General features: G+C 40.4%; 1 protein-coding gene across 2 annotated transcripts in view; it reads right to left on the minus strand.

Annotated features, from left to right (window-relative positions):
• Tor1aip1 (torsin 1A interacting protein 1) overlaps nt 1–18,433 on the minus strand; it is a 34,957-nt gene that overhangs the window by 12,750 nt on the left and 3,774 nt on the right. Inside the window, exons 3-6 of one of the 2 annotated variants that reach the window (XM_012948874.2) lie at nt 16,057–16,116; nt 5,098–5,139; nt 4,117–4,200; nt 1,635–1,691 (exon numbers count right to left, since the gene is read on the minus strand). In XM_012948874.2, coding sequence (XP_012804328.2) covers nt 1,635–1,691; nt 4,117–4,200; nt 5,098–5,139; nt 16,057–16,116 — 243 coding nt within the window. The remainder of the gene's footprint in view (nt 1–1,634; nt 1,692–4,116; nt 4,201–5,097; nt 5,140–16,056; nt 16,117–18,433) is intronic. The other variant, XM_045135437.1, reaches the window with a different exon arrangement.

Below are 18,433 nucleotides of genomic sequence, written 5' to 3' on the forward strand. Positions count from 1 at the left end.
TCAAACTGCCCAGTAAGCACTTCTCTTAATGTTCATACCCATATATTAATGCTACTCTCACTTTTTCATCAGAGAACTTTCTCTTTTCAGATGGCAGTGACCTTGGGATCACTCAGAAGGCATCATGGTGCTGAGAAGAAGTGACAGTGGAGTGCTCAGCACTGAAACATCTCTATCACATCTTCCAAGGCTCAGGGTCCATTGTGGAAGAGGTGGTGGAAAGAATGCAAGAGCCAAAGGAAGGGTAGGACTCCTTACAATGTGCTCCTCCAGACACAAAATGGCCTGGATATCCATGACCTCACAGAACCTGATACTACCTACACAAGACTCTCATAATAAGAGGAAAAGATGATGATATCAAAATAAAAGAGAGACTGATTGAGAGGGGGACAGGATATGATGGAGAATAGAGTTTCAAAGGGGAAAATGGTGGGGGGGAGGGAATTACCATGGGATACTGTTTTCAATCATGGAAGTTGTTAATTATAAATAATTTTTAAAAATAGAAAATATTGGGCTGGAGAGATGGCTTAGTGGTTAAGGTGCTTGCCTGCAAAACCAAAGGACACAGGTTCAATTTCCCAGGACCCATGTAAGGCAGATGACAGGGTGGTGGTGCATATGTCTGGAGTTTGTTTGTAGTGGCTGGAGGCGTTGGCACACCCATTCTCAGTCAGTCAATCAATCAATCTCCCCGTCCTCCGTCTCTCAGATAAATAAATAAAATATAAGAAATAAAAAATACTATTATTTTGCTTAACCTAAGAAACACTTATCCAAAGCTGGGCATGGTGGTGCATGCCTTTAATCCCAGCACTCGGGAGGCAGAAGTAGGAGGATTGCTGTGAGTTTGAGGCCACCATGAGACGACAGAGTGAATTCCAGGTCAGCCTGGGCTAGAGTGAGACCCTACCTTGAAAAACAAAAAACGAAAAAACTCATCCATTGAAGGTTAACTGCAAAGTATACAAAAAATATATAAGGAAAATGTTGAGCTAAATATACATAGACACTCATTGTTAAAACACTTGCCCAACATACTCAAAACCCTGAGTTCAATTATCAGCACAATCAAGACCAAAGGTATAATGATTCTATGCTTCTTAACAAATTTTTATTAGCATTTTACTACACTACTTTTCAATAGTTTTATGTCCTAATATCTCAATAATAGGTCATGAAAAACCTCAAAGTTAGACTCAAACTATTTTATCAGTCACTAATCTAAAAGAATCAGCACATTTGTGTCACAAACAAGGACATTCAATGCATCACAGAAAAGATGGGGCTTTTTTTGCTTACTTTTTAAATTCATATTCAAGTGGGCAAGACTCTTCTTTTTTAAGCAGTAATCACACTTCTTTTTCATTTATGTTGCAAAAGATCTTAGAACAGGGATTGAGAGATGGCTTAGTGGCTAAGGCACTTGCCTGCAAAGTCAAAGGACCCAAATTCAATTCCCCAGGCCTCACATTAAGCCAGATAGATGCACAAGGTGGCACATGTCCTGACATGCCCATTCTCTCTCCTTCCCTCTCTCTGATTCTTTGTCTCTCTCAAACAAATAAATAAAAATAAAAACAGAACAACACTGACCACACTGCAAAGACCTCTAAATACTGCTTCCTTACTTTGTGATAACCTCCAAAGTGATTCTGGGTGCTGACCACATAATCTGGTGGTTTCATCTAAAAAACAAAAAGTATATTATACATCACATTTAAGTGCCTATTTTATATAATGACAATGACTAATCTAAAGAGGGAAACTAGGGCACTGGAGAGATGGCTAAGTGGTTAAGGCACTTGCATAAGGACCCAGGTTTGTTCTCCCAATACCCACGTATGGCAGATGCACAAGGTGGTGCATGCATCTGGAGTTCATTTGTGGTGACTGGAAGTCCAGGCACACCCATTCTTTTTCTTTCTATCTCAAATAAATAAATGTTAAATTAGCCAGGTGTGGTGGTGCACACCTTTAATTCTAGCACTCGGGAGGCAGAGGTAGAAGGATCGCCGTGAGTTTGATGCCACCCTGAGACTACATAGTGAATTTCAGGTCAGCATGGGCCTACAGTGAGACCCTACCTTGAAAAACAAAGAAAAAAAAAAACAAACTTGGGTTGGAGAGTGGGCTTAGCAGTTAAGGCGTTTGCCTGCAAAGCCAAAGGACCTCAGTTTAATTCCCCAGAACCCATGTAAGCCCGATGCTCAAGGGGGTGGGGCACATGCACCTGGAGTTCGTTTGCAGTGCCTGGAGCCCTGGCATGTGTTCTCTCTCTCTCTTTCTCTGCCTCTTTCTCACAAATAAATAAAAAGAAAACTACCAAAAAAAAAAAGTTAACAAAAATAGATAAATCAAAAGAAATTCAATATTTGGGCATATAATGTATTTTGACATTTCTTTGTCATGTTGAATCTAAAAAAAAATCTAAAAAATTTATGGTTTTCACCTAGATGATTTTTTTTGGGGGGGTGGAGTTTGAGGTAGGGTTTCACTCTAGCTCAGGCTGACCTGGAATTCACTCTGTAGTCTCAGGGTAGTCTTGAACTTATGACGATACTCCTACCTCTGACTCCCAAGTGCTGGGATTAAAGGTGTGCACCACCAAGGACGACATAGATGCTTAAAAAAAATTTTTTTTTTTAAATTTCCAGTCAGAAAGGAAAAAGAGAGAGAGAGAGAATGGGGCAGGCCAGGGCCTCTAGCCACTGTAAACAAACCTCAGATGCATGTGCCACTTTGTGCACCTGGCTTTATGTGGATACTGGGGAAACAAACCCAGGTCATTAGGCTTTGTAGGCAAGTACATTAACCACTAAGCAATCTCTCCAGCCCTAGATGCTCTTTCTGGGCAGGGGCAGGGGTGTGTGTGTATGTTCTTAAGGCAGTATCATATAATATAGTCCAGGCTGCCCTTAAATTCATGGCAATCCTCCTGTCCCAGCTTCCCAAAGCACTGGAATTATAGGTATAAGCCATCATGTTCCTGGACACTCAAAAAAAAAAAAAAAAAATTAAACCAGGCATGGTGGCACATGCCTTTAATCACAGTATTAGGGAGGCTTAGGTAGGAGGATCACTGCTAGTTCAAGGCCATTCTGGGACTATATAGTGAGTTCCAGGTCATCCGGGACCCTGCTTCAAAATCAACCAAAAAAATAAAAAAATTAAAAAAATACCCAGTATTAAAATCTTTGTGTGAAGTAAATCGTAGGCATTTTGAAAATTTCTATGAGGTAGTAAGAAGAAAGTAGAGAATTACTTTTTTGTAGGACGAAAATGTAAAGTTACTCATTACAGAATTCACACATTAATCCAGGATCTTTTGTTTTGTTTTGTTTTTTAAGTTTTTTTCAAAGTAGGGTCTCACGCTAGCCTTGAACACACAGCAATCCTACCTCTGCCTCAGGAGTGCTGGGATTAAAGATGTGTACCACCATGCTCAGCTAGTCTAGGATCTTAAGCCTCAAATTAATACTTTATTTGGTAAACTCTTTCATCAGAAATAATTAAAACTTCACATATGCAGGCTGGAGAGATGGCTTAGCAGTTGACATTTGCCTGCAAAGCAAAGGATTCTGGTTCAACTTTCCAGGACCCACGTAAGCCAGATGCACAAGGGGGTGCATGCATCTGGAGTTGGTCTGCAGGGGCTGAAGGCCCTGGCGCACCCATCCCCCCCCCACCTCTTTCTCTCTCTCACACAAGTAAATAAATAAAATATATGTTAAAAAAAATGAGCTGGGTGTGGTGGTGCCTGGGAGTGCCAGGAGTAAAGTCATGAGCCATGGCAACTCTTCTTTTAAGCATAAAAAACCTATTTTCTATAAAACTCTAAGCAGGCTATAAGTGACTGGTTTAGCTATTATATGACACTACATTATCAGTCATATGCATACATGGAACCAGTAATTAGAATCAATACTAAAAGAATATAACTTTCTGCTTCCTGAGTGCTGGGATTAAAGGCATGCACCTCCACGCCAGGCTTAAAAAATTATTTTTAAGAAAAATTATTTTAGGACTTTGTTTAAAGCAAATTGAAAAACTACCTTTACATTTTTAACTAAAAGTTTCTAAGAAAAGTGTCATCTGTATGTAAAATGTTACCTTTAGACGCAACAGAATCTCTGGATCTGACTTTAACGGTAGTGACATCACTGTAAGAACTGTCTTGATCATCTTCTGTTTCTCCTGAAAGGAAGTAAACAGCACACTAGTGAAGTCTTAGACTAATGCTCAGAAGATCTGGATTAAACAAGCAATTTACCAGTAGAATGAGGCCATTTAAGTTGCCAAGTACAGAATTGTTACTGTATTGAATCACACAGTTCTATGTAAGCAACAACTAAACTCATTTATGTGGTGGTCTGGGGCACATTATTTCCCAAACAAGTGTTCAAAGTAATGTTTAAGACTATATTCTAAGGCTTTATGTAGATTACCATGAAACAGTAGGAAATTTTTGGTTTGTAAGAAGTAACTAAACAGTTTCTGTGGAAATTCAAACATGGTTAGTGTATACATGTCTGTTTTTCAGTGTGTAGGAGTATACACAATACCCACACACATTTAAGTATCCAGGTGGCTAATTTCAGACTATAGTGGCTTAAAAATGAACTAGTTTATAGTTTATAGTCATGAGAACTTGGAAAGTGATTGTTTTAATACCATAATCAGAGGCTAACACATGCCAGAAATGAAAAATACTACCAAAATTTAACATATAAAAGCATGTTTAAAATGTGTATAAGGGCTGCCACACTCATTCTTATACAATTTTATCCTGATTTATATGAACAGTTCAGACATAAGGGATTTTGTTTGTTTTAATAGAAAAAGATGTTTTCCGTTCTTACCTCTTCAGTGCCCATCAAAAGTTTTCTAAGGTTAAAGCCATGTGTGGTGGCACACACCTTTAATCCCAGTACTAGGGAGGCAGAGGTAGGAGGATTGCTGTGAATATGAGGCTACCCTGAGAGTACATAATGAATGCCAGGTCAGCCTGGGCTAGAGTGAGACCTTACCTCAAAAAACTAAAAACAAACACACACAGAGACTATATTGCATGAGTTTAAAAAAGAAAAATACCTTCTTCAGAGAAATTGATCTTCTGTTGGACACTGGCAGATTCTACAAGAGAAAAGCACAAAGCACAATATGTAACACCAAAAATTAAGCCTTAGAAATAAGAATATTGGGTTGAAAAGAGCTCAGAAGCTAAAGGCAATTGCTTGTAAAGCCTGGCCGCCCAGGTTCAAATCCCCAGTACCCATGTTAAGCCAGATACAAAGTGGTACATGCATCTAGAGTTCATTTATAGTGGCAAGAGGCCCTGGCAAATCCATACTCTTACTCTCTCTCTAATAAATATAATATAATATAATATAATATAATATAATATAATATAATATAATATAATAAAAATAGCATCTGGGCTACAGAGATTTCCCAGTGGTTAAGGCACTTGCCTACAAAGTCTAATGGCCCAGATTTGATTTCTTAGTACCCACATAAAGCCAGACATGTAAAGTGATATATGTGTCTGGAGTTTGTTTGCAGTGGCTGGGGGCCCTAGTGTGTCCATTCTCTGTCTCTCATCTATTTCTGCTTGTAAATAAATGTAATTACAGGTACCCAAATTCCTGGTTAGAAATACAGGTTTATTTTTCCTTTAAGTCATAGATCTGTTTGTACTCTAAATGTAACTTGTGTATAGAAGGCATTGATTATATATTGACCAATATTCCAGATCCCTATAGGTTTATATATTTTAATTCTCCTTTCTGCTGGATTTCATTGAAAACCCCAATAATCAAGGTGAACTCAGATCACGTCTCTAATGCATTCTAGGAAGTTAAGAGAAAAAAAAAATCCTATTTTCAGCTCAGCAGGGCCAGGGACATCACTGCTTTTCAGACTAACAAGTAATTTAAGTAAAGATAAATAATCAAAATCTATTAAGCAAACCTTAAATTCCAAGGCAGGGTCTCACTCTAGCCCAAACTTGCCTCAAATTCCCAGCATTCCTCCTTCCTCAGCCTCCCAAGTGCTGAGAGTCAAGGTGTGTGCCACCACAATCAGCTAAAACTTGTTTTTTCAATAAAGGGAAACATTCCAAAACTGGGCTAACATGTTGAATATCACTGTAGAGAAGTAGTAACATGATTGCAATTTCAAAAAAGCTGAGAGATTATTTTTTTTCAGCCTTTCTCTTTATTGGTTTTTACCTTCATTAGCTTTTCAAGAGTGTAAAAGTACCAAAATGGAATTACTCATGCCCAACCTAAGCAAAATGGAACTGAAGGTCATGAAGTGTATGTATGTATGTATGTATGTATGTGTGTGTGTGTGTGTGTGTGTGTGTGTGTGAGAGAGAGAGAGAGAGAGAGAGAGAGAGAGAACGCTATGAACCCAAAAATGTGTGCACAACTAGGCAAGCAATCTACCACTGAGCCACCCAGAGTTCCAGATTAGTCACTTTCTAATAAGATTATCTCCCCAGCCAGCAATAGCTGGTTTACCCAGTGAGCCCCAAGTCCTGCAATGCTTCCCGTAGCCAATAGGGTTTACTTCAAAAGAGCACATGTACTTCTTTGTCTTTCCCTGCCTTCATACACCTCATATATACTCATTGTCCACCACAGTATGTGTATCTTGGAGTGTAAATCCTTGTGATTCTCAAAAGTTTGTTTTGGTGAATTGGTGTATCATTCATTCTAAGCTGACAAAAGAAACAGGCCTGTGGAAAGCAACTGCTACGTAAGATACATGATGAACGAACATGGGATGTTTTCATGTCAATCTCATCAGATTAGCATAGTACCAGTCAAAATTTCACTGAAAATGATCCTCGATAGTAGCAAGCACAAGTTGATTAATGAAATATATGTGCTAACGTTTTTGCTAGAACAAAAAAAACACAAGGAACATTCCAATAATATCTTGTTTCTCTTAAAAAACTAGACTCTGGGGCTGGAGAGATGGGTTAGTGGTTAAGCACTTGCCTGTGAAGCCTAAGGAACCCGGTTCCAGGCTTTATGCCCCAGGACCCATGTTAGCCAGATGCACAAGGGGGCGCACGCATCTGGAGTTCTTTTGCAGTGGGTAGAAGCCCTGGCATGTGTGTGTCTCTCCCCCTCTCTCCCTCCCTCCCTCCCCCCCCCCTCTTTCTCTCTCTCTGCCTCTTTCTCTCTCTGGAGGCTGGAGAGTGGCTTAGTGGTCAAGTGCTTGCCTGTGAAGCCTAAGGACCCCAGTTTGGGGCTCAATTCCCCAGGACCCACGTTAGCCAGATGCACAAGGGGGCACACATGTCCGGAGTTTCGTATGCAGTGGCTGGAGGCCCTGGCGCACTCATTCTCTCCCTTTCCCTCTCTCTCTTGCTCTCAAGTGAATAAATAAATAAATAAATCTAGACTCTGATATAGTATGCGTTTTGAAAAAAAAAATAATTAGGCTCCTTAGGGAGCCTTCACTTTCTTTTTTTCAGTTTTCATTTATTTGTTTGAAAGAGAAAAAAAGGCAGAGAGAGAGAGAAAGAAAAAGAATGGGTGTGCCAAAGCATCTAGCCACTACAAATGAACTTCAGATACATGTGCCACCAAGTGCATCTGGCTTACATGGGTACTGGGGAATTAAACCTGAGCTTTAAACGTCGCAGGCAAATGCCTTAACCACTAAGCCATCTCTCCAGCCCCATTTTCTCTTTAGAAGAAAAATGGAAAATTGCTGGGTGTCGTGGTGAATACCTGTAATTATAGTCCTCAATAGCAGCTGAGGCAGGAGAATGATGCATTTGAGCAAGCCTGAGCTATACATTGAGACCATAGCTCAAAACTATCCCAACAAAATAAAAATTAGAAAATCAAACTTCTTGGTGGTGCTCCCTTAAAAAATTAAGGACCCAGATTTGATTCCCCTGACCCTATGTAAGCCAGATGCACATGGTGGCACACGTGTCCGGAGTTCATTTGAAGTGGTCCCTCCCTCTCTCTCAAATAAATTAAGATTTTTTTTTAAGCATAAAAAAAAGTTTAAAATGTGTGTGTGTACCTACATGCCAGGGTCTCTTGCTGCTGCAAACATGCACCAGATTCATGAACCACTTTGCAGGTGCATCCAGATTTCTGTGGGTTCTAGGCAATAGAACCCAGGCAGACAGACTTTGCAAGCAAGTGCCTTTAACCACTGAACCACCTCCCCAACCCACCAATTTTTGCATGGGTATGGGTGTGTGTGGAGGCCAGACGTATATTGGCTCTCTTCCTCAGTTGCTCTCCATCATATTTTCTGAGATAGTTGCTCACTGAACCCTAGCTTTCCAATTTGGCCAATCTAGTCAGTCAGTGTCACAGGAATCCCCAGTCTCTGCCTCCTGAGCACTGGGATAAAAGGCATGTGTCACCATGCCTTTTATGTGGGCAGTGGTGATTTGAACTCAGGTCATCACACATGCATGGCAAACACTTTACTCACTGAACCATCCCCCCAGCCCTCTTTTCCATCCTTTATTAATGCTTTTCTATTTTGGGGGGTACGTGAATAGTATGCATAACACACGTGTACCCATGTGTGCAGATGTGAATATGCAGAGGCCACAGGAAAACACTGGGTGTTCTCTGTTGCTCTTCTACCTTATTACCCCATGACGGTGTCTCACTGAACCTGGAGCTACCCACATGTTATATGTTCTAATTGCCTGGCTATTTTACTTACTTTATTTTGTTTTTAATTTTTTTGCTTTATGTTTATTTATTTATTTGAAAGTGACAGACAGAGAAAGAGGCAGAGAGAGAGAGTAAGAGAGAATGGGTGTGCCAGGGCCTCCAGACACGTGCACCCCCTTGTGCATCTGGCTAACATGGGTCCTGGGGAATCAAGCCTTGAACTGGGGTCCTTAGGCTTCACAGGCAAGTGCTTAACCGCTAAGCCATCTCTCCAGCCCTGTTTTGGTTTTTTGAGGTAGGGTCTTGCTCTAGCCCAGGCTGACCTGGAATTCACTGTGTAGTCTCAGGTTGGCTTCAAACTCATGGTGATCCTACCTCTGCCTCCCAAGTGCTAGGGTTAAAGGCATGTGCCACCACATCTGGCTACTTCTTCATTTTTTGCACAGCAATATTAGTTAACAATTCACATAGCATGTGTTAGATACTTTAAGAGTCAATGATCATACCTTTGGGGGGACAGGATTTGCTATGTGGCCCTGGCTGGTATTGAATCCAATATGTAAACCGGGCTAGCCTTGAACTTGCAGTGATTCCCCCACCTCTGCCTCCCAGGTGTGGTATTACTGGCATGAGACATGATGCCCAGCTCATCTCATTGTATAAATGATTTGGTGCACTGGAAGTTCTTAATTTGGGGAGTGTGTATGTGTACTAAGTGTGGTGTTGCACGCATACACAGTGTATGCCGGTGTGTGGAGCTGTCAATACCCTGTGCACTCATGTGTCTTCTTCTAGTACTCTTCCACCTTGTTCTCCTCATGAAAAAAAATTTATTGACTGATTTATTCGAGGGGGAGGAAGAGAGCAAGAAAGAGGCAGATAGAAAGAGAATGGGTGCACTAGGGTCTCTAACCACTGCAAACGAACTCCAGATACATGCGCCACCTTGTACTTCTGCCTTACGTGGGTCCTGGGGATTCGGATGTAGGACCTTAGTCTTCACAGCAAGTGCCTTAACTGCTAAGTCACCTCTCCAGCCCCACCTTGTTCTCTTGAGAGGTGTTTCTTGCCGAACCTGAAGCTACCTTTTTTTCCCCCACTAGACCAGCAAGCCTCAGTGGTCCTCGGGGGTTTGCCCTGCCCCCACAGGACTGGAGTTATAGGCGCAAGTGGCCCTGCCTAGCTTTGCATGTAGGCGCTGGGGTCAAACTCAGGCCTCAGGCTTATGTAGCATACACTCACTTATGGAGCCACCTCCCCAGGCCCCATATGGAAACTATTTGAAAACTGAAATCAGATGTGGAAGTTTATACCTATATTCCCAGGATTTGTGAGGCTGTAGCAAGAAAATCCCAAGTTCCAGGCCAACTTGCATTATAGAGGAGACCCAGCCTCACAAAACAGTAAGTTTAAACTGACTTTAGAATGTGTAATAGTGTAAAGAAAGCGATGTTGAAGCATATTATTCATTAAAGAATCAAAAAATTAGAATAGTAATTTCTCCTAATTTTCTTTTTAGTTTTTTGAGACTGGGTCTTTATAGCTCAGACTGGCCTCAAACTCACAATTCTGACACTGTTGCCACTGTGCTGGAATTACACAGTATAAGATGGCCTTGCTTATTTTTTAACACCTTCAAGATTTATTTTGCATGTGTATGTATGTGTGTGTACCTGTGAGTGTATGTATATGTGTGGGTGCAAGTGGAGGTCAGAGGTCAACAGTGGGTATTTTCTTCTGTCACACCCAACTTCTTCTTTCAGAGTCTCTCCCTGAACCTGGAGCTCACCAATTCAACCAGACTAGGCAGCCAGCAAGCCCCAGGGAATGCCTGTCTCCACTTCCCTGGTTCTGAAGGTACATACCATCATGCTTGGCATTGTCCATGGGCACTGGGCATACAAACCCAGGTCCTCATAGTTGCATGGCAAGAACTTTACCCACTGAGCCATCTTCCTACCCCAATATTTTCAGTTTAGTGTCTAAAGATCTTTTTCTTTACAATTTCATGTTAACACTATTAACTATCAGTAATATTAAGACATGAATAAATGGCTATGCAATGCTCTCTTGCTCTCACCAATACAAAAGAGCACTGCATTTTGTTTGATAATCCATTAATACCTGTATGTCAGAAATCACAAATAATGGGCTGGAGAGATAGATGCCTTAGAAGTTAAGGTGCTTGCCTGTGAAGCCTCAGGACCCAGGCTCGATTCCCTAAGCAACCATGTAAGCCAAATGCACAAGGTGGCACATGTGTCTGCAATTTGTTTGCACTGGCTGGACTGCCCCCCTCTAATAAATTAAAAAAAAAAAATCAAAAGGGGAAAGTGGGGGGGGGAATTAACATGGGATTTTTTTATAATCATGGAAAATGCTAATAAAAATTTTAAAAGAAAAAATCACAGATGATAAATCTTACAGATTTAACAAATGATCATTACTAAATCAGACTTGTGGCTATGAATACACTTTTACTTGTATTCAATTAATTTTTGTGTTGTTATGGACTGAACCCAGATAAGCACTATCTTACTGAGCTACATCCCCAGTCTTTCATATATTTTAAACACGATTTTCATTCTTTTAAAGCAAGCTCAAGGAGTAATCATATGGGCTATAATCTTAGCACTTGGGAGGTGGAGATAAAAGGATCAGGAATGCAAGGTAATTTTTGGCTACATGGGCCCTGTCTTAAGCAAATGAACAAATCAAATAACCAACTCAAACTTACCATGATTTAGAATAGCCTTTAAAAGTTAACACAAAATACCTTCAACAAAGGGTCACAGCTAATATGAAAGTGCTGTCACTAATACCAAGCATTTACTTTCCAACACACATTGTCTTTTTAAGTAAAAGAATGACACGCATTACAAATATTGGCATATCGCTTTTTTTCCACTGCCTGCTATCCCTTACTTAAATTCAATTCAAATACTTTTTCTAATTTATAAATCTGGACCTCTCCATATAGGGCACTTATATCCCAGGCTCTAAACACATCTCTGTTTTAGTACTTACACAATTGCAAAGCTATTTTTCTTTATTTGTGAAAGGTCTTACTATGTGGCCCAGGCTGGTCTCACACTCACAATCCTGTCCCAAGTTCCAAAGTACTGGATTACAATAATTTTCTTTTTTATTACATAATATGCTCCTGACATATGACTAAAAAAAACCTTCAATGATGGAAGAATGGAGTTTCAAAGGGAAAAGTAGGCGGGAGGGAGGAATTACCATGGGATATTGTTTACAGTCATGGAAGTTGTTAATTATAAAAAATAAAAAATTTTTAAAACTTCATACCTATTTATAGTGAGAACATTTAGGTCACTGACATATAGAAATAGTTTGTTTATGATCAAAGAATAAAACTTAAGACTGTGCTATGATTTTTCAAACATACACAGGCAATTTAAGGGGAAAAAAAAAGTCTGAAATTAGTTTCCTTTCTTTCTTTTTTTTTTTTTTTTAAATTTTATTTATTTATTTGAGAGCGACAGACACAGAGAGAAAGACAGAGGGAGAGAGAGAGAGAATGGGCGCGCCAGGGCTTCCAGCCTCTGCAAACGAATTCCAGACACGTGCGCCCCCTTGTGCATCTGGCTAACGTGGGACCTGGGGAACCGAGCCTCGAACCGGGGTCCTTAGGCTTCACAGGCAAGCGCTTAACCGCTAAGCCATCTCTCCAACCCTCCTTTCTTTTTTTATAGAGAGAGAGAGACAGAGAGAAAGAGAAAATGGGTGTGCCAGGGCCCTCAGCCGCTGTAAATGAACTCCAGACACATGTACCACTTGTGTATCTGGCTTAATGTGGGTCCTGGGAAATTGAACCTGGGTCCTTTGGCTTCATAGGCAAATGCCTTAAGAGCTAAGCCATCACTCCAGCCCTGATATTAGTTCTTAATAAATAGATTTCATGAAAGGTTTTAAGCACTCAGCTTTTTGACCTTTCTTTTTTCTGTGTTATTACTTGGCTTTTTGAGACAGGGTCATGGGTTTCAATATGTAGCCCAGGCTGCACTCAAACTTTTTTTTTTGAGGTATGGTCTTGCTCTATCCCAGGCTGACCTGAAATTCACTCTGTATTCTCAGGGTAGCCTTGAACTCATAGCAATCCTCCTACCTGTGCTTCCCAAGTGCTATCATTAAAGGCATGTGCCATCACCCCTGGCTTGCCCTTAAACTTTTGATCCTCCTCCCAAGTACTGGGATTATGGGTGTGTGTCTGTCTTGTTTTCAACTTTGTAACCTATGCTAAAATAATGTACAGATACTTAATATAATCTGATGAATCACTAGCATCTATGACTTCTGGCTTTAATTTCATTTCCTTCTTGTGTTACTCCAACTTCCTATTTTTTTTTTTTTCCCATCTTAAGACAGGGTCTTCCTCTATAGCCGAGGCTGGCTGTTAGAGTTCACTATATAGTCCAGATTGGCTTTGAATGTATCACAATCCTCCTGCCTCAGCCTCACAGGTACTAGAATGACAGAAAGTACCACTATGCCTGCTAAAATTTTAAAATATGGCTTTAAGAAACTCATGGAAGCTGGGTGTGGTGGTGTGCCCTATATTCTTAACACAAGGGAAGGCAGGAGGATCAGGAGTTCAAAGTCATCCTCAGCTACACAGTTTGAGGCCATCAGCCTGGGGTACAGGAATCATGACAAGAAAAAAAAGAGAGGGAGAGAGGGAAGAAGGGAAAAGAAAAGGAGAAAAGAAGGGGGGAGGGAAGGAGGAATAGAGAGAGGAAAAAAAACTCTTGTGGATAAAAGTTCCTATGAAATGGCACATTTTGCAGTAATTGTTTCAGTCCCCAAATAATACAAATCTTGAAGTCTTTAAAGAAACCAGCCTCAACATTAAGTAAAATTAAAATTAATACAGGAAGTTATAATTATGAACTTATAAAGGAAAATGAAAGTTTTATCTTTTGCCTAAAAAATTTAGGGGTTTGGACTGGAGAGACGGCTTAGCGTCTAAGGCACTTGCCTGCAAAGCCAAAGGACCCGCATAAGCCAGATGCACAAAGGGGCACATACATCTGGAGTTTGTTTGCAGTGGCTAGAGGCCCTGGCACGCCCATTCTCTCTCTCCCTGCCTATTTATGTGTCTCTCTCTCTCAAATAAATAAATAAAAATAGCTGGGCATGGTGGTGCACGCCTTTAATCCCAGCACTTGGGAGGCAGAGGTAGGAGGATTGCCTTGAGTTCAAGGCCACCCTGAGACTACATAGTGAAATGCAGGGCAGCCTGGACTAGACCAAAACCCTACCTCAAAAAACCATAAATAAATAAATAAATAAATAAAAATACTAAAAAATAATTAGGGGCTGGTGAAATGGCTCAGTGGTCAAAGGAACTTGTTGCAAAGCCTGAAGGCTTGGGTTTAATTCCCCAGCACATACATAAGCCAGATGCACAAAGCGGCACAGGATGCTAGAGTTCATTTGCAGTGGCAGAAGACCCTGGCATGCCCATACTAACTCTCCCTGTGTTTGTGTCTGTCTCTCTCTCAAATAAATCAATAAAATTATTTTTTAAAAAATTTAAAGCTGGGGCTGGAGCTTAGCAATTAAAGCCTTTGCCTGCAAAGCCAAACCTTGGTTTGATTCCCCAGGACCCACATAAACCAGATGCACAAGATGGATCATGTGTCTGGAGTTCATTTGCAGTGGCTGGAGACCCTGGCACAACCATTCTCTCTCTCTCTCTGCCTCTTTTTCTCTTGCTGTCTCAAATAACTAAATAAATAAATAAAATTAAAAAAATAAAGTCCAACAATATTCAATGTACATTCACTTAAGGCCATAGGGTTTTGTTTTATTTTTTTCTCAGACAGGGTCTCATGTAGCTGAGGATGGCCTTGAGCTCCTGGGTCCTCCTGTTTCTACCTCTCATGTGCTGGGATTACAGGCACAAGCCATCACTTGAGGCTGAAACACTCGTGATTTTGAAACCTCATGTTCTACACCAAGAAAAACAATGAAGGGCTAGAGAAGATGGCTTAGCAGTTAAGGCATTTGCCTACAAAGCCAAAGGACCCCTGGTTCGATTCCCCAGGTCCCACATAAGCCAGATGCACAAGGTAGCACATGCTTGTGGAGTTCTTTTGCAGTGGCTTGAGGCCCTGGTGTGCCCATTCTCTCTCTCTCTCTCTCAAAAAAAAGATAGATAAATAAGCAAATATATATGTCTATACAGAAAGAAAAACAAACAAAACAATAAAAAGCATTTCAATTAGCTCAACAAACATGGCAAAAAGCACTGAACTGTTTTTTTTTATGAAAAAAGTATTAAATTTACTTTTAAATCTAGGGACAGCAATAATTAGTAAGTTGAAATATCCTTTCTCACCACAGTATGACTTTAACTTAGACTAATAAAAAATACCCTATTTTTCCAGGCATGATGGCCCACGCCTGTAATCTCAGCAATTGGAAGGTGGAAGCAGGAGAATTAGGAGTTCAAGATCATCCTCAGTTACAAAGTTGAGGCCAGCTTTGGCTATAATAAGACCCTAGACCTTGTCTCAAAAACAAACAAACAAACAAGAGGACTAATGAAGGTTACTGGAGATATGGCTTGCCTAGCATGTGCAAGGCCCTGCTTTAATCCCCAATACTTAAAAAAAAAAAAGATACTTTGTCATTATAATATGTTCTTATTTGATCAAAATAAAACCTAAGGGTGTTAACCTTTAAAGTAGGTCATCATCACAGGGACAGTGTCCCACAATCTGAGACTGTTTATTAAATAAAGTAATATTATTAAGCCAATAATACAACATATGTACACCTGAATACTGATAAAAATCCTTAACCTCTTTCTCTGTCAAATAAAAAATAAATAAATAAAGTAAAAGAATCGGGTAGGAATAAGTACCTCTGGGAAAATAAACTGACACTGGTTGCTTTTGATGATGAGGCTGGGTGCCTAAAGAACAATGCAAGGAGACTCTGCAATAATGTTTGAATTTTTTTTCTTGAAACAGGGTCTCATTTAGCTCAGGCTACCTCAAACTCACTATGTAGGCAAGGATGACCTTAAAACTGTTGATCTTCCTGTCTACCTGGGATTACCAGTGTGTACCACTAAGCCTGGCTAAATTTTGATCCATATGAATACATCTTCTCCTCCACTTAAAAGTAAAAAAAATTAAGCCAGGCAAGGTGGTGCACACTTTAATCCCACCACTCAGGAGGCAGAGGTAAGAAGATCACCATGAGTTCAAGGCCACCCTGAGACTACATAGTGAATTCCAGATCAGCCTGGGCTAGAGTGAGACCCTACATCAACCCTCACCTCCCAAAAAAGTAAATAAAGCAAATTGTATTTATAAAAAAGAGTTCATTCAGCAGACCAGTCTCTTACCAGATCTTGGGCTTCTTAGTGGCGGCCGACAGAGGTTAACTGCAGGATCTTCACTCACCACTGGTACAGGAAGAGGAAGCATTGAAACATGCATGAAATGTAAAACATATGAGGTTATGCAATCTTCCTTCATTTGGTCAAGAAAGGTTTGTGGGGCTCTTCATTGTACTAGAGATCTAAGGGTAACAACTCGCAAACCACTGGCACTTTCCCTCTGTAGATCATATTGTACAAAGGGAAAGGAATACAAATGCAAGTCTTCTAAATCATTCAGTTAAGCTGCATGTGGTGGCACACGCCTACATTCCTAACACTTGGGAGGTGGAGGCAGAAGCATGAAGAACTCAAAGCCATTCTCTGTTACAAAGGCAGCCTAGACTATATCAGACCCTAGCTCACAAAACCAAAAATTAGTAAGTATTCAATTAAGAAACAAAATCTGTGGCTGGAGATGTAGCTCAGTGCTTGCTCCAGCAAGTGTAAGTAAGGCCCTGGGTCCAAACAAGGGGATGGGGAAGAACCTAAAATCTGCACTACAGCATTATTAACTCAATTATTTAGCCCATATATAACTTATCCTTATTGTGAACTTTTTTGTGAGACAGATCTCCATAGCCAAGGCTGGTCTTATACTAGAGGTGACCTTTTCCTGTCCTAGCTTCCCAAGTGTTGGGATTAGAGACATAAAACAAATCAATGGGCATTTTCTTTTTTTGTACTGGGGATTGAGCCTAGGGCCTCACTTGTGTTAGGAAAGGGTTCTACTACTGAGCTCTATCTCCAGCACTTAAAAAAAAAAAATTATTGTGAGACAATGACTCACTATAATGCTCATTTATAATGCTCACATTGCAGTTCTCCTGCCTCAGCCTCCCAATTAGCTTGGACTACTGGCATGGACACTGACACTTAGTGGTACACACTGGTAATCCCAGGTAGACAGGAAGATCAACAGTTTTAAGGTCATCCTTGCCTACATAGTGAGTTTGAGGTAGCCTGAGCTAAATGAGACCCTGTTTCAAGAAAAAAAAATTCAAACATTATTGCAGAGTCTCCTTGCATTGTTCTTTAGGCACCCAGCCTCATCATCAAAAGCAACCACTGTCAGTGTCAGGCTTGGCTCTTATTGTAGAATTTGTTTTTGTTTGTTGTTAGACAGTGTCTTACTTTGTAGCCCAGCTGGCCTCAAACAACCTTACTGCCTTAGCCTCTTGAAATTTCAGAAACACACAACCATGCTTGGCTTACATACAGATTGTTCCTGACTCCCCAACCCTCACCCCTCCCCCAACACATACACTTCTTTTGTTTCTGTTTTTTAAGACAGGGTCTCACTAAATAATCCAGGCTGGTCTTAAATTTGTGATCCTCCAATCTCTGCCCATTCTCTATCTGCATATTCCCCACCTCTCTCTCTTGAATAAATAAAATATAAAACTAAATGTAAAAAAAAACTAAAAATAATCACTCTGAAACTTTAATGATCCTCCTAAGATTTTAGCTGAAGATTATATGAAATGGCTATCTCAGATGTTAGCTTCAGGAATTTAGAACATACATGAATAGCTTCAAAAGAAACTTGGCATATGCTAATAAAGATAAATATTACTGTTACTCCCAAAATTGTAACTGCCTTTTCTCTTTTTCTCTATATCCCAAATCTTTTCAGACTTAACTTTTTTTGTTTGTTTTTTGGAAACAGGGGCTAACTCTGTAGCCCAGGCTAGCCCTATAGTCAATATGTAGCTGAGACTCACCTGAACTCCTGATCCTCCTGCTGCAAGTGCCATGTCTACAGGTGTGTGCCTCCCACCTCAATGTTAATCAAAACTTACAACTAGCTGGGCATGGTAGCACAGGCCTTTAATTCCAGCACTTGGAAGGCAGAGGTAGGAGGAATGCTGTGAGTTCAAGGCCACTCTGAGACTACACAGTGAATTCCAGGTCAGCCTGGGCTACAGTGAGACCTTACCTCAAAAAAAAAAAAAACAAAAAAAAAACTTACAACTCAAAGCATGCCTTTAATCCCAGCATTTGGCAGAGGTAGGAGGATAACTGTGAGTTTGAGTCCAGCCTAGACTACATAGTGAATTCCAGGCCAGCTGGGCTAGAGTGAGATGCTACCTTGAAAAAAATAAAAACAGCAACAAAAGGCTTGCAACTCCAAAGCTCTTTTTTGTTTGCACTTTGCTGAGTTGTTTTTAATAAAATGAAAAGACATAAATTATTTCAGATCTCATCTTTTCATTGAAGAAGCATGTTCTGTAAGTTGTACTGCTCCTATGGCTCTGGGTAAGGTACTTGAAGGAGACAAAGTTCTAGAGAGAGGTTTGGCAACTTAAACTAGCATGTACCCTTCATTTGGTAAGGGTACCCC

This window comes from Jaculus jaculus, chromosome 1 (genome assembly GCF_020740685.1).
Source record: "Jaculus jaculus isolate mJacJac1 chromosome 1, mJacJac1.mat.Y.cur, whole genome shotgun sequence".
Classification (NCBI taxonomy): domain Eukaryota; kingdom Metazoa; phylum Chordata; class Mammalia; order Rodentia; family Dipodidae; genus Jaculus; species Jaculus jaculus.